At 42.5% G+C, this 17,450-nt stretch overlaps 1 protein-coding gene across 1 annotated transcript; it reads right to left on the bottom strand.

Annotated features, from left to right (window-relative positions):
• LOC134352340 (MANSC domain-containing protein 4-like) lies at window positions 1-4,810 on the bottom strand. Its single transcript, XM_063059640.1, has 3 exons — window positions 4,525-4,810; window positions 3,429-3,563; window positions 1-701 (listed from the first exon to the last, which is right to left on the bottom strand). The coding sequence occupies exons 1-3, from the start codon at window positions 4,742-4,744 to the stop codon at window positions 1-3; spliced, it is 1,056 nt and encodes a 351-aa protein (XP_062915710.1). The 5' UTR covers window positions 4,745-4,810.
• Window positions 4,811-17,450: the final 12,640 nt, after the last annotated feature.

Below are 17,450 nucleotides of genomic sequence, written 5' to 3'. Positions count from 1 at the left end.
CTATTTAAATAACCTGCTTCTAATTTCAATTTTGTCTTTTCCAGCACCGCTGTGCTGGGGAGGTCTGTAGCATCCTCGCTTTTTCTTGCACCTTGCTGCTACCCCCACAATAGCGCACCCAAAGATCAACGCGATTAAAGATAACAATAATGGCGTCAGTAGAACTTCCAGATCCACTCGCCAAGGTGTCATGGTAGTCGTGACGTCAATCGTCTGGTTCTTGCCATTGCTTCCTATAGTACTATTTGCCTTTCCTAAAGTGTGGGTGTTAGGAGTCGATTTAAAGTAACTTGATTCTTCATGGGTTGCGTTGTTTAGGAAACGAGAGGGCTGGGAAGTGGTTTCCGATGCAATATTAGGGAGCAGCTCATCTTTGATTAAGACCAGCGCTTCTGGTAGCTCAGACGATTCGATTCGGCTATTGTTTGTTCCTCTCCCAGTGTCCAGTGAATCGGTGACTGACACCGGGTTCGATGGCGAAAGAAATGGAGTCCGTGATGGGAGTGACCCATTCGGGTACCAGTTGTAAGTGGAAAGAGTTGCTTGTGATGAAAGCGAAGCATACCTGTTGAAAGAACGTTGTTTATCCTGTCCAGGATATCCAGAATGATTCAATCCTGACATGTTGGCGGAGAACCGGAAACCTGGGTCTCTGGTTTTATTTCGACGGTCTCCAAAAACAAGCAAATCTGGATCTTCTCCTGTAAAGCAATTGCAGAAAAAAAAGATGAGGCGTAGAAATTAGGTCAACATGTCAACAGCGATCTCTGATGTAAGTGATAGATTAAATTAAAGTCATAACCTCATAGATAGGACCTCCGTTCATAATGAAACATTGACTCTGGGGTAGAGATTCCCAGTTTTAACGAAGGGCCGCAGATTCGAAACGTTGATCATGTCTTTGTATTCACGGATGCTGCCTGACCTGTTAAGTGTTTGCCAGTTTGTTTTTGCTTAAGACTTCCGGCATCTGCAGTTCCTGTGGGTTCCATTTACTCGGATATTGACGACGTGCTCGACCGGTTCGTCATTCAAGCCTCAGTGGAAGATGCTGTGCTCGGTCTCGAGACAATGCAAGCCAGCCTCCAGCAGCTTGCTACCTAACCACCATACGTAAGGACAAATCTGTTTACAGGGCGCACAGGAGCGAGATATATCAGCTAGTTAAGTGATGTCGCAGCGACAACGTTGCGCTCAACCTCAGCAAAACCAAAGAACTAATTGTGGAGCAACACACATCAAAGTTGCTGGTGAACGCAGCATCTCTAGGAAGAGGTACAGTCGACAGTTAGGTACACTAATTGTGGATGTCAGAAGGGGTAAGACGAGGAAACACACACCAGTCTTCACAGGGGAAACAGAAGTGGTAAGGGTGAGCAATTTCAAGTTCCTGGGTGTCATTATCGCTGAATATCTAACCTGGACCCAACATATAGATACCCCTACAAAGACGGCACGACAGCAGTTATATTTTATTAGGAGTTTGAAGAGATTTAGTATGTCACCTAAAACACTTGCAAATTTCTACCGAGGTACCAAGGAGAGCATTCTAACTGGCGCAGCACCGCATGCTATGGGGGGGGGGGGGTGGTGGCTACCGCACAGGATCGAAGTAAGCTGCAGAGAGCCGTAGCTTTGCTTCATCATGGACTCTAGCCTCCGTAGTATCCAGGCCATCTTCAAGGAGTGATGCCTCAAAAAGGTGGCGTCTATCATTAAGGACCCCCATCACCCTGGTCATACCTTGTTCCCATTGCTACCGCCAGGAAGGAGGTACAGAAGCGTGAAGGTACACACTCAACGATTCAGGAACAGCTTCTTCCCCTCTGCCGTCCGATTTCTGAATGGACATTGAACCCATGAACACGACCTCACTACATTATTTCCATTTTTGCAGTAGTTATTTATTCATCATCATAGCTTGTCACACCAGACAGACAGCCACTCTAGTGTTGTTTGGCTGATGTTGAGCAGGACAGTGTCAGCTAAATCAGGTGAGAATGGGCAGTTGCGCAGAATGTGTTCCATGTTCTGCACCCTTTTGCCACACTCACAGGATTCGCTGGTCTTTAAACCCCACTTCACCATATTGTCTCCCGTCCTACAAACTCCCGCTCTCGCTCTGTTGAGAGTGCACCACTTCCGTCTGTCAAGCAGTGCCCCGTCAGGTAACAGTTCTGTGGGGTCTTGCACTGTATTGTTTAGTGGGGTTCTGGCTTCTGTTTGTTGCCAGAGGTCAATCCCGTATGTTTGGGGGGGATGTTCCGTGTGGTAGTTCCTCCACTGTAGCAAAGCTTTTCCTCGATTTTAGGCGGTTGGAAATTGGCATATGATGATTTAGTGGGTGCTGTGGATCCAAGTTCTGTTTACCTTTTTCAATTTTTGTTGTAGTGTGTCTTCGGATCTCTGGGGGAGCAATGCCTGCAAGTCTGTAAGTGATGTTAGTGGGTGTGGGGCGCAGTGTGCCCGTGATTATTCGGCAGGCTTCGTTAAGCAACGGGTCTATTTTCTTTGCATGAGCTGATCTTCCCCACACCGGTGCACAGTATTCTGCAGGTGCATAGTTATTTATTTTAACCATTTTATGTTATAGATATAATCTATTATACAGTACGTATATACTTATTGTAATTCACGTTTCACCCGTTATCACTGCCTCAAAGTCAACAAATGTCACGATATGTGCCGGTGCTGTTAAACCTGGCTCCAATTCTGTGTATTAAACACTTACAGGGGTTTCAGCTCTCCGGGCGTTCCCATCGGCAGTGAATAGCTTTCATTGGCATGCATTGGAACGGAATTTACAGAACAATGTGCTTAAAATTGCATTGGAGATAAATGAATGCTTAATCTATTTATGGACGAACTGTTGAGAATATTAGCCAGATGCAGCCAACCCACGTAAAATAATTGAGAGAAAATCTGCAGATGCTGGAAATCCACGCAACACACGCAAAATACTGGAGGAGCTCAGCGGGTCAGGCGGCATCTATGGACAGTCGATGTTTAGGACCGAGACCCTCCATCAGGACTGGAGAAAAAAAGATGAGTGAGAAGGTGGGGTTTTACCAATCAACTCCCCGGCTCTTTACTTCATTCCTCCCTCCCCCCCCACCACCACCGTTTCATCTATCACCTTGAGATAATTCTCCCCCCACCCCACCCCCACCTTCTTATCTGGCTCTTCATCTTTTTTTCTTCAGTCCTGATGAAGGGTCTCGGCCCGACACGTCGACTGTACTCTTTTCCATAGATTCTGCCTGGCCTGCTGAGTTCTTCCAGCATTTTGTGTATGTCATGTAAAATAATTTTTTTTTTACAATTTATTTTCAAATTGGATGGAATAAAAATATTGTTTTTTTCCCTATTCATTCATACTAAAATGAAAAACAGTAGCAGCTTAAAATAGAAAATCGCGGTGGGTTTACCTCTTGTTATGTTAAATAGTGTAAAATCAATCCTTCTTCTCATTATACAACTTTCCTGACTTGGGCAGTTAAGGTGAAAACAGTTGGAACCGCCTTGATGTTGGGCAAAACTGAAGACGGCTATGTTACATGTGTCTGTAATAAATGGAAAAACAGGAGCAAAATTATTTGAATACTTATTCAATGAATAGAAATAGGTTACGGGTGTGGGGGGGGGGCGGAGGTTGGTGAGATTGCTAGCGCCTCAGAGAGGTTTAAAGGCGAGCACGCCAGCATTCAATTATCGAGCAGCAGATAAGATTTAAAGAGGTTGAGTTAAATTGGAGAGTGTGAATGAATGGAGCACTGTACATGTAGAAGAGCTGGAAGTACATTCGAGCTGAAGGACCCTGTTGAATGGAAGAAAAGCAGTACAGTAATTGTTACCAGTTGAATGAGAACATGCAGAGTGGTATCCAAAGTACAGGGGAAAGGTCGTTCGACACCTGGGCTGGGCTGAGATTACTGGAACACAACGATCATTGTACTGAACGAGAACTGGATTCAGTTTCATGAAATTTAATCCTCAGCCAAAATGTCACCTTTATCGATCAGCAATCTTCCTTATTTTTCTTTAGCCAAATCTGCTCCTTAAGTGTATTGCTCAGCCCCGCTTATACTTTAATTTGACAGTCAAGATTTAAGATTTTTTAATGTAATTTCCTGTACACAAGTGTAAAGGAGAACGAAGTAATTGTTAGTCCTTAAACTTTGAATCAAAACTTCTATTATTTGAAACATTATTTCTCTTGGATAACTGATTTTTAGCACAATTGAAGGTGTTACGGTTTCACTGATCAAAACTTGATTTTCCCAGTGAACAAACATTATTCTGATTAATTGACGTCGTTATATTTTGTAACCATCTCATGTCGAGGACCACCCCTTAATGTTTCTACTTTCCGGCTTCAGCTGCAGACGTCGAATAACCACGCGAGTGAATACTAACGATCCTCTAATCGGATTTGGGAGATCAGCTAAACACGAGGCGATATCCTCATATGAAAATCCCGGCAAGCAGAGGGAAAACTTTTCCTCCAGTCCCTGCCACACTCACCATTCCGGAGGAGACAACAGGATCTGCTGCACTGCTGAGCGGTCTTCGCGTGGTAGTCATTGACCAAGCGGGCGCCCCTTCTCCTGGAGAGTGCCAGATCTATGAGTAGCCCAGGAAAATGGCGCAACCAGCAGTTTCCATAAAACACAGCTGGCGAACATCGAGGAGTGGATCTGTGTAGGGCAGGGAAGAACATTAGCAGAATCAACGTGAGAATCATGGCCACTGACTGCTCAGATCTGAACTGGGAAAACAGTGTTCACTATGTCGGCGCTCTTACACAAGGACTTTCTTAAGGTGATGTGCTACTTTGCGTCAGAAATGAACATGTTCACCATGGCACTGCTTCAAGATTTTAATTATACAGAAAGTGAGTGGGTGCAGTTGTTCATATTTTTCGAAGAATATTAATTCATTGTCATCGTTATGACAGAGATGATTTTCCGGTCTGTCAAATGAATCTATTCTCTGCACCCGCTTTTCTTTATCCGAACAAACTTGAGATGAAATTTAAAAGTCAAACGGAGAACACCCCGAGTATAAATCTAATGGAGCTTAGCCGTACAGAGAAACATAATTAAGGTATTAATAAGCCCGATTATCGATCTTTTTCTTCGTGCGCATCTTTACAAGAAATTAGAACAAAAATCGAAGAGAGTATATGAATTAATCGATTTCGAAGAATTACTCCACAGCATCAGGATTTCTTAATCCCCGCAGTACCCTCCATATCCTTAATACAAGGTGGACTTTGGCGACATTCTTACAAAGATACTCCTATATAATAAAATGTTTTCTATACTGATACGGAGTTGGGCTGTATTTTGTGCGTGTTGAAATGAATATTGGTGTTTGGTTGCAATAGAGTTAATCAAGTATAATGTGGAACATACAAAGCAAGATCTAAACAGGCATTTAAACAAAAATCGGCGATCCGTTGGCGGTTTTTCTTAGAATTAAGTCCTACACATATGACTTTCGATAACCCTACGAAACATGCCGACTAACCTAAAATCATAAAAGGAGACGCATATCCTCAAGCCGACACACAGCACTGATGATCTCAATAGAAAACATGTCGAGCGAGCTTTGCATGGCACCTATTAATAAGGGCAAACAATTCGTCAACACTTGGCAAAGCTGAATGAAAGCATTGTGTGAAGGGGAATCGTACGTTACACAAAGTATAACAAAAAGAACCAGGACCATAACATAAATACGCAACTTTTTATAATTACAAGATTCCTTTGCCAAGGACAGTTTCATAATACTATGGATCATAGTAAATCTTCCTTGTAAAATTGATAATGAAGACATCGATGTAACACAAATATGTTTCGTAATTGCTTTAAATAGTTTAAACGATCTTCGGCATCTTCGCAGAGAATAGTTTATACCCTACGCACGGTTCTGTGTAAATCGAAAAGTATATTTATATCAAGCCAATATGTGACTGAATGTGAATGAAACGTACTTGGATGCAAATATAGTTTCTATTCTAATTCGAGTGTAGCAAATAAATGATTGTTGTACTGGTATTTTTGAGTTTTTCTGGCGTTGTGCTTTAGCAGGTACGAGATATGCTAGAATATTGATCGCTTTCCAAAACAATTCACCCGGAGTCAATAATAAATATTACTCTGTATGAAAAGTGCTCTGTAAATAAGTTATTGTTGTTATTGCTATTATTGTTATTATTCATACCAAAGTAAAACACGGGCAGGTGTAAATTAAAAGCCACTTAAACCTAAACTGGAACCCCAAATGCACAAAGATGACCTTGTGGGGGTACGAGGCCAGCCATCATTGTTAATTCTTTCAGTACAATTGATATGTTGTGCAAATTGGGAACTTTTTATGAAATCCCGTGTGCTGACATCGGATCGTAGAAGTTTATTTCATGTCAAATATTAATAGCCAGCAGAGACAATAAAGGCTTATTTTGGTTCTTCCCGTATGTCCTATCAGATAGTTCCAATGATTCACGATTCCAATGATGCAGTCTATTTGTGCCGTCAACTTAGTTCTCAAGAAACTAGTTCTCCAATGTGTTAAAATGGAAGAAAATCATTACTAATTTAAGAAATATTTTAAAATATCCCCCTGACATCCAGCCCTCAAAAAAGGTTAATCAGCAAGTTCGAGAAGATCAGAATAAACAGTAAATCCTTGTGATTTCACATCCAGCTTCATCCTGTTAGGAATTTTGAATTTCTGTTATTTATAATTTAAGATTGTAAGAGTCACAGAGTCATAGAAAAGTACAGCACTGAAACAAGCCCTTCAGCCCATCTAGTCTGCACTGAGCCATTTAAACTGCCTAGTCCCATTGACCTGCTCCTGGGCCATTGCCCTCCATACCCCTACCATCCAGGCACCCATCCAAACTTCTCTTAAACATTGAAATCAAGCTTGCCTCCAGTCCTGGCAACATCCTGTGAATTTTCTCTGTACTCTTTCAACCTTATTTACACCATTCCTTAGGTAGATGACCAAAACTGTAGACGATACTCCAATTAGGCCTCACCAATGTCTCATACAACTTCAACATAACATCCCAACTCTTGTACTCAATACTCTGATTTATAAAGGCCAATGTGCCAAAAGTTTCCTTTATGACCCTATGTATCTGTGCCATCGCTTTCAATAAATTATGGACCTGTACTGCCTTTGTTCTACTGCATTCCTCAGTGCCCTAACATTCACTGTGTAAGATCTATCCTGATCGGTCCTGCTGAAGGGCAACACCTCGCACTTGTCTGCATTAAATTCCATCTGCCATTCTTCAGCCCATTTTTCCAGCTGGCCTACATCCCACTACAAACTCTGAGAGTCTACCTCGCTGTCCACTACACCCCTAATCTAGGTGTCATTCACAAATTTGCTGATCCAGTTAAACACATTATTATCAAGATTATTGATATAGACAGCAAACAACAACGGGCCCAGCACAGATCCTGTGGCACTCCACTAGTCACAGGCCTCCAGTTAGAGAGGCAAGCATCTACTACCACTCTCTGACTTCTCCCACAGAGCCAATATCCAATCCAATTTACTACCTCATTCTGAATGCTGAGCAACCGAACCTTCATGACCAACCTCCCATGTGGGACCTTGTCAAAAGTCTTTCTAAAATCCATGTAGACAACATCCACTACCTTGCCTTCATCTATCTTCCAATCCTCTGGTATCTCTCCTGTTGCTAGTGATGATTTAAATATCTCTGCTAAGGCCCCTGCAGTTTTAGCACTTGCTTCCCACAGGTCCGAAAGAACATCTTCTCAGGCCCTGTAGATTTATCCACCCTAATTTGCCTCAAGACAGTAAACACCTCCTCCTGTTATAGGGGTCATGACCTCACTGCTGCTTTGCCTCACTTCTATAGACTCTGTGCTTGTCTCTGTCATGGTCCCTTCTGGCAATCCCCCACCTTGCTATTTACCACAGGAATTGGGCCTCAATCACCTCATTTAATTTCCAATTATTCCCAGGTTCCACTAACTACACACACCCACTTCCCATCAGAAACTGCAGGATAAGGACCCTGTGATTACAACAAGGAACTACCAGTTTGTTTGGTTGACCCGTTTATGAGTAACCTCGTTCCATGGTTCTTAGGACTATTAGTTCTAAGTCTAGCATCGTTCCTGAATTCGCTACTAAAACCAAGACTCCTGGTTAAGACTCTCTTGGACACCAATTCCACACTCGCTACGACCGTAATGCCTCCTGACTCGGCTTCCACGCCTGTGTTAGGCACTTGGGTTTGTTCCACTGCCACATCCTTGCAACAGTCTCCCGAATAAATACAGATGCAAACAAACCATTTTAAGATCTTTTTTGGCTCCAGGTATAGATTACCATTCTTATTTTTCAAAGGATCAATTTTGTCCCTTGCAATCCTTTTGCCTTTAACATATCTGTAGAATCTCTTAGGATTCTCCTTCACCTTGTCTGCTAAGGCAACCTCATGCCTTCTTTTAGCCCTTCTGATTTTTTTCTTAATTGTTCTCTCGCATTTCTTATACTCTATAAGTACCTCATTTGTTCCTTCTATACCTGCCATGCACCTCCTTTTTTTTAAACCAAGGCCTCGGTATCTCTTGAAAATCAAGGATCCCTAAACCTGTTATCTTTACTTTTTATTTTTTCATTTAAATTTACCCAACTCCCTTCTGAAGACAGGTAAATAATTCACATTCACTTTTTCTTTGTTCTAGCAATCTATTCCATAAGTCATCAACTCTGCAAAAAATAAATAATCTTTGGAGTCTATACCTATTCTGCCTTGGGATCCCCTGTTATTAATTTCTTTCAGATTAAATGCTGCTGAATCTTGCTATGATTCTATTCTTTAATGTTCATGATTTATATTCTTTTCAGAACACTGATATCAATAGCTTAAGATTCAACATGTGCCCTGCTGAATTACCAGGGCTGTTTTTTTAAATTTAGTTTATTGCTGTACACTAACTGAGGGAAAATGGAGACAAATATGACCACAGCTGCTAGAATATGAAGCAGCAAACAATCTGCAGAACAATCTCTTGGTGTAGGGCTTCAACCTGGAGCACTAACAAAACTCCCTCCTCCACCACCACTCACAGTTCCTGACTGACCTACTGAGTTCCTCCAACAGATTGCTCTTGCTCATCGTGGGAGAAACTAAATAATTCCTAAAAATGTATTTTGTGATCACAATGTACAATTAACCTTTGTCATTTTTAGTTGGTGATGAATGAACAAATTCCATTATGGTGCTTTTAAGATCCAGTCAGCATTAATCATCTATTAACTCCCCTAGTGTCTAACAACCAGATTTAATTTCATGGCTGCACTGATTGAAGCTAGCTATTGCTGGAGTAAACCAGGTTTCTATTTCTTAACTCATGCGTAATCATTAGTGCAAGTCACCCCACGTATTTGGAAAACTTGTTGAAAGGTCCTGATGCCTTAATGGATAGAATGACAGAATCTGTTCTCAGGTGCTCAGGAAGTCTGAAGAAACATTAGAGTGAGACCTGGAACTCTTTTACGATGTATATCGATGATTTGGATTATGGATTAAATGGTTTTGTAGCTAAGTTTGCGGATGACACCAAGATAGGCGGAGGAGCAGGAAATGTTGAAGAAACGGAAAGGTTGCAGAGAGACTTAGTCAATTTAGGAGAGTGGGCAAAGAAATGGCAGATGAGATACAACGTTGACAAATGTACGGTTGTACATTTCGGAAGAAGAAATAATCGAGCAGATTATTATTTAGATGGGGAGAAAATTCAAAAATCGGAAGTGCAAAGGGACTTGAGGGCCCCCGTGCAGGATACCCTAAAGATTAACCACCAAGTTGGATCAGCGGTAAGGAAAGCGAATGCTATGTTGGCATTCATTTCAAGAGGAACAGTGTATAAGAGTAAGGAGGTGTTGATGAGGCTCTATGGGGCATTAGTGAGACCTCATTTGGAATACTGTGTGCAGTTTTGGGCCCCCTATCTTAGAAAGGATGTACTGGTGTTGGAGAGAGTTCAGAGAAGATTTACGAGGATGATTCCTGGAATGCAGGGGCTAACATATGAGCAGCGTCTGTCGGCTCTTGGATTGTATTCATTAGAGTATAGAAGAATGAGAGGGGAGCTCATAGAAACATTTCAAATATTGAAAGGGTTGGACAGAGTAGATGTGGAAAGGTTGTTTCCCTTGGTGGGTGAGTCCAGGACAAGAGGCCATAGTCTTAGAATTAGATGGTACCCAGTTAAAACAGAGATGAAGAGAAGTTTTTTTAGCCAGAGGGTCATGGATTTGTGGAATTCGTTGCCACATACAGCTGTGGAGGGCCGATCATTGAGGGTGTTTAAGGAAGAGATTAGCAGGTATCTAATTAGTCAGGGTATCAAGGGATATGGGGAAAAAGCCGGAAATTGGAACTAGATGGGTGAATAGTTTAGCTCATGGGGGAGCTACGGAGCAGACTCGATGGGCCGAATGGCCTACTTCTGCTCCTTTGTCTTGTGTCTTGTGAAACTCAACACCTTCCTTTGCAGATAGATCCTTGAATTCTTGACTAACAGTTCACAATCAGTAAGGATAGGCAGAATCAACTCCATCACGATTATCTTCAGCACAAGGCTGCATCCTCAGCTCCCTACCAGTTTATTCCATATATACTCATCACTACTTGGCCAGATACTACTCGAACTCACCTACGTTTGCAGATGACATTACCATAATGGGTTGAATCTATAGTAGTAACGAATCAGAGTACTGGAAGGAGATGGAGAGGCTCATGGCATGGTGTCATGACACCAATCTTTCTCTCAATGTCAGCAAAGAGACAATCGTTGATTTCAGAAGGGGAGAGGGGGTGTGCACATGTTTAAACCAATGGTGCTGAGGCAGAGATAATCAAAAGCTTTCGGATCCTAGTTGTAAATATCACCAATAATCTGCTACATCATCTCAGTGAGAAGGAGTAGCCCAAGTGTTTAGTCCCTGGACAGCAAGATTCAGTGTTGAATTCTATGCCAAGATACTTACAGGGTAGTCAAAAAGATAGGACTATTCAGCAGTCTCATTAAGATGATAACGACATTGCCATCCCCATGTGAAATGTCGAGGAGAATATCCTGTTTCAGCCTTCATATTGCTTTACATACAACCAGAATCTCAGTCTTTCCAGGATTAAGATGGAGGGCAGCTTTTTTTTAACAGTTGCAGACTCGCACATCTTACTGTATCTGACAGTCTCATTTGTTATCTCAACTTTTAGTGGAAGACAAGCAGAAATGCTGCAAAAGAAACTGACTTCTGAAATGCAAGCTGAAACTTCTGCTATCAAGACCCTGGGAAATATTTTTCAAACTGTGGTAGCCTGGCAATCTGTCATTCAGCACATTACTAGGATTACTGAGCCAGGTACCACTCCAAGGAATGAAAGTGGCTTCTCTCCGGGTGCTGTGGGTGGGAGTAAGTTGTTGCCTATTACTGCAACATATCCACGCCATTGTTATTGCTTGTCCTTTAGCTTTAGTAAACTACTGCTATGCATAGCAAGGCAATGAGGTCCAAATCTGGGCAATTAGCTCCAGAGGAAGGTCAACCTTTGAGTTCAATCACTGCCCCTGCAAAGGAGAAGCAGGCTTACTATAACCATTATGCCAGAAATTTGGACAGAGGACAGAAGTGAGTGCACAGTAGCTGCCATAGCTAAGGAGAAGGTGCTTGAGAACCTGAAAGGTCTGGAGGTAGATATATCACCTGGACCAGATGGACTACACCTCAGGGTTCTGAAAGATACAGCTGAAGAAATTATGGAGGTATTGTTAATGATCTTTCAAGAATCACTAGGTTCTGGAATGGTTCCAGAGGCCTGGAAAATCATAAATTTAAGAAGGGAAGAAGGCATCAGAGATGAAATTATATTACCTGACCTTAGCAGTTGGGAAGATGTTGGAATCCATTACTAAGGATGAGGTTTCTGGCTACTTGGAGGCACTTGATAAAATAAACCAAAGTCAACATGGTTTCGTTAAGGGGAAACCTTGCCTGACAAATCTGTTGGAATTCTTTGAAGAAATAACAGGGAGGATAGACAAAGGAGAGTCATAGATGTTGGTTATTTTGATTTTCAGGGGGCTTTGATAAAGTACTGCACATGAGACTGCTTAACAAGATAAGAACCCATGGTATTACAAGAAAGATGCTAGCATGGGTAGAAGATTGGCAGACTGGCAGGAGGCAAAGAGTGGGAATAAAGTGGTCCTTTTATGTTGGCTGTTGGTGACTGGTGTGTTCTGCAGGAATTAGTATCGGGGCAGCTTCCTTTCATGTTATGTGCCAATGATTTGGATGATGGATTTTGATGGCTTTGTGGCCAAGTTTGCAGATGATACAAAGATAGAGGGGCAGGTAGTGTTGAGGAAGCAAGGAGTCTGTGGAAGGACTTAGACAGTTTGGGAGAATGGGCAAAGAAGTGGAAGTTGGAATCTAGTGTAGAGAAGTGTGTGGTCATGTATTTTTTGTAGAAGGAATAAAGGTTTAAACTATTTTCTAAATGGGGAGCAATTTCAGAAATCAGAGGTGCCAAGGAACTTGGGCATCTTTGTGTAGAATTCCCTAAAGGTTAACTTACAGGTTGAATTGTTAGCAAGGAAGGCAAATGCATTGTTAACATTAATTTCAGGAGGATTAGAATACAAAAGCAAGGATGTGATACTGAGGTTTTATAAGGCATTAGTCGGACTGCACTTAGGGTATTGAGAGCAGTTTTCGGCCCCTTACATCCTGGCATTGGAGAGGTTGCAGAGGAGGTACAGGAGAATGATTCTGGGAATGAAAGTATTAATATATGTGGAGGGTTTGATGGGTCTGTGCCTGTACTTTCTACAGTTTAGAAGAATGATGGGGAGTGGGGGTGGGGGGTGGAATCTCTGAAACCTACCGAACGTTGAAAGGTCTGGATAGAGCAGATATGGAGAAGATGTTTCCTATAGTTGGTGAGTCTAGGATCAGAGAGACCAAACCCAGAATAGAGGGACATCCATTTAGAACAGAGATGAGGAGTAATTTATTCAGCCAGAGGGCAGTGAATCAGTTGTATTCATTGCCACAACTAGCTGTGGAGGCCAGGTCATTGAGTATATTTAAAGATGAGGTTCATAGACTCTTGAACAGTCAGGGCATCAAATGTTACGGAGAGAAGGCTGGAAAATTGGGTTGAAAGGAATAATAAGTCAACCATGATAGAATGGTGGAACAGACCCAATGCACTGGATGGCCTAATTCTTCTCCTATGTCTTCTAGTCATATGTTCTTATTATAAGAAAATGACATTTCATGGACTGCCTAATTCCTTAGGCTTTATGATTCAAATTGGCCTTGACATTGGAAGAATACGAAAATGAGAGGCACCTATAATGCAGACAGAAGGTGGTATTCTCAGCACCAGCTCCCTTCTTTCTCCTTCATTTCCTCCTCTGGTTCTTCCTAATTCTGCTTCATTACTGTAACGAAAGGGCTCTTCCTGCATGATGGTACGGGTGTGGTGAAAGCAACAGGCAGGGAAATGTTGACTAGCCATTTCCCTCCACAGCTGCTGCCAGTTTTGTCTCCATTGTCTGCAAGGACTTTAGTAAAGCACTCAATTACATCCCTCATGGTAGGCCGATCCAAAAAATTGAGGCACATACAATCCACAGAGACTGGGTAGATTACATTTGAAATTGTCTTAGCTGTAGAAGGCGGAGGATAGTAGTGGAAGGGTCCTATTCTGACTGGTACTCTGACACTGGTGTTCCACAAAGACCAGTGCTGGGATCTCAGTTCCTCAAGACATATATAAATGTTTTGGATGAGAATGTAGGTGGAATGATCAGTTAAGTTTGCACAACACAAAAATTGACCGAGCTGTGGATGGTGAGGAAGGTTGTGAAAGAAAACAACAGTGTATAGATCAGTCAGAAATATGAGCAGCGAAATGACAGGTGGACTTTAAGTCCAGACAAATGTGAGGTGTTGCACTTTGTGAGGTTAAATTTAAGAGGAATATATACTGTAAATGGCATGTTTCTTGGGAGCATCAATGAACAGAGGTATCGTGGAGTGCATTTTCATAGCTCCCTGCTCTAATCACTATATACGCATGATTGAACTCCAATGCCATACTTAAGTTTGCTGAGGGCACACCTCTGTTGTTGGCTGAATCATAGGTGGTAATGAATTGGCATATACTGTAAGAGGGAGATTGAAAATATGATTGGAGTAGTGCCACAAAAACAACAACCTCTCTCTCAATGGCAGTCAAGCCAAAGAGCTGGTTATCAACTGCAGGAGGAAGAAGCCAGAGGTTTATGAGCCAGTCCTCACTGGGGGCTTGGAGGTAGAGAGGATCAGTAGCTTTAAATTCCTTGGCATTATCATTTCAGAGGATCTGTCCTGGGACCAGCACATAAGTGTCAACACAAAGGCAATGCCTCTACTTTATTAGAAGTTTGCACAGATTTGGCATGTCACCAAAATCTTTGACGAACCTCTATAGATGCACAGTGCAGTGTATCCTGACTGGTTGCATCATGGTCTGGTATGGAAACACCGGTACCTAGGAATGGAAAGTCTACACACATGACTGCACAGCCAAACTCCTGAGTAATCACATCGTCAAGTTCACTGATGACACAATAGTGGTGGGGTCCTTCACCAGCAACAGTGAGATGGCCTGCAGAGTGGAGATGGAAGAGCACAAGGCCCAGTGTCAGGCAACTAACCTCTGCTTCAATGTGAACAAGACAAAGGAGATGGCTCTTAAGGAGTAACCGCACCACTCACGCCCCTCTTTACATCAGTGACACAGCAGTGGGAACTACAGGCAGTTTCAAACTCCTGGGAGTGCATGTCTTGCACAACCTCTCAAGGTCCAAGAACACATCATACACAATTCGGAAAGCTCACCAATGCCTCAGTATTCTGAGGGGGCTGAAGAGATCTATGCACATGTCATTCTATAGAAGCACAGTAGGGAGCATCCTAACAAGCTGCATCACTGCACGGCATGGAAGCTACATTACAGTGGACAGGAAGGCTCTACAATGGAGAGTCAAAACTTCCCAGCGCCTCACCAGCACCGGCCTACCTACCATCAAGGACATACAGAAGGGTGCCAGGAAAAGGTCCAGTAACATCATGAAGGATCCCCCCCACCCTGCTCCTGGACTGCCAGACTCAAAAACAGTCACTTTCCCCAAGCAGTAAAGCTGATCAACACCGCCACCCAGTAACACAGTCCCTCTGCACCCCAACCACCACTACTTTATCATTTCCTGTCAGTCACCTTATGTACAGACGCTCCTGTGCCTTAGCATCACTTTATCGACAGACAATTAGTCGATGTATATTAGCTAGCTTACACTGTCTGTTACGCCACTGGTGCTTAGGGAAGCAGTGAAGTTCCTTCATCTATGGCAGTGTTTGGAGCTTCCTTCATTGTGTCCGTAGCTTCCTCTCGGTTTTCACTACTGTCAGTTATGCAAGTATCGGGATGGAGACTCAGGAATACTGTTCTACTCAGATGTAGACATAGTTACATTTATTGTGCTTTTTATTATTATTGTGTTCCTTAAATTATTAACTATTTTTGGAACCAGAGTAACAATTATTTCATCCTCCTTTATACTTGTGTGACAAAATGACATTATGAAAAAGTGATGGATACAGCCCGGTCCATTGCAAGTGAAGCCCTCCCCATAACGGACTACATTTACATGGAACGCTGCCACAGGAAAGCAGCGTCTATCATCAAGGACCCCTACCACCCAGGCCATGCTGTCTTCTGGCTACTATCGTTGGGCAGGAAGTAGAGAAGCCTTAGGTCCTACACCATCTGGTTCAGAAACAATATTATCCTACAACCATCAGGCTCTTGAACTGCTGTGGATATCTCTACCTATCTATCTATGCATGTATTTATTTAGTTAGTTAGTTATTGATACAGCATGGAATAGGCCCTTCTGGCCTTTTGAGCTGCACCACCCGGCAACCTCCAACAATCCCTGAATTAGCCCTCACTGCAACACGGGATAACTTACAATGACCAATTAACCTGCTACCTGGTACATCTGTAGACTGTGGGAGGAAACCAGAGGACCCGGAGGAAACACACACATTCCACGGGGGATGTCATACAGACTCCTCACAGATGGCGTTGGAATTGAACTCTGAACTCCAACATCCTGAGTTGTAATAGAGTTGTGCTAAGCGCTACTACCGTGACACCCTTCATTCACTTCCACTCTGAACTCATCCTGTGACATACAGACTCATTTTAAAGGACTCTTCACAACTCATTTTCTCAGTTTATTTATCTACACAGTTTATCTTCTTTTGCCCATTGGTTGTTGGTCAGTCTTTGTCTGTCCAGGTATCATTTTCATTAAATTCTATTGTATTTCTTTTATCCTGTAAATGCATGCAAGAAAATGAATCTCAGGGAAGTATATTGCAAACTTCAATTTACTTTGAACTTTGAAAGGAGCAACATAATAAAACAGGATGTTAAAGAATGTGTAAGGATACTTCCTTTATTAGTTGGGGCTCTGCTTGAGGAGTGACTTGGACCTGCCTCAATTCATAACAGGTCAACAGCAGAGGCCAATTTATTGGCTCTTCACTCAAACCTGGAACATCTGGACAGTGAAGATGCATACATCAGGATGCTCATCATTGACTACAGCTCTGCAGTCAACATGATCCTTCCCTTAGAAATAATTACAAACGTTTGTAATAAGCTCCAAGACTTGGGCCTCAATACTTTCTAGAGTGTGAAGCGCAGAATCAAATATCACAGTCATGATTGTACGTTCTAGTACCAATTGTTTGGCGACAATAAAGTACAAAGTATAAGTATAATTGGATGCTTGATTTCCTCATTTGAAGTTCAGATTGGCAACATGTCTTCTCTGCAATCACCATCAGCACAGGTGCACCACAGGGCAGTGTGCTCTGCAAAAGGTCAGCAACTTTAAACTCCTCAGCACCATTATCTCAGAGGATTTAACTGGGTCCAACATGGACCCGCACCATTCAGGTCATGCTCTCTTCTTGCTGCTGCTATCAGGAAGAAGGTACAGGAGCCTCAGGACCCACACCACCAGGTTCAAGAACAGTTATTACCCCTCAGTCATCAGGCTTTTGAACCAGAGGGGATAACTTTGCTCAACTTCACTCACCCCAACAGTGAACTGATGCCACAACTTATGGACTCACTTTCAAGAACTCAAGTCCTTGATGTCTATTGCTTGTTTATTTATGAATATCATTTTGTTTTTTTCCCTTTTTGTATTTGTACAGTTGTTGTCTTCTGCATACTGGACGTTTGTCTGCCTTTGTTGTGTGCAGTTTTTCTTTGTATCTGTCACAATGGGGGCATTGGGAACAGACCC

This window comes from Mobula hypostoma, chromosome 9 (assembly GCF_963921235.1).
Source record: "Mobula hypostoma chromosome 9, sMobHyp1.1, whole genome shotgun sequence".
NCBI classification, from domain to species: domain Eukaryota; kingdom Metazoa; phylum Chordata; class Chondrichthyes; order Myliobatiformes; family Myliobatidae; genus Mobula; species Mobula hypostoma.
The sequence above is the reverse complement of the archived record's forward strand: the minus strand, read 5'-3'. Positions and strand labels throughout refer to the sequence as shown.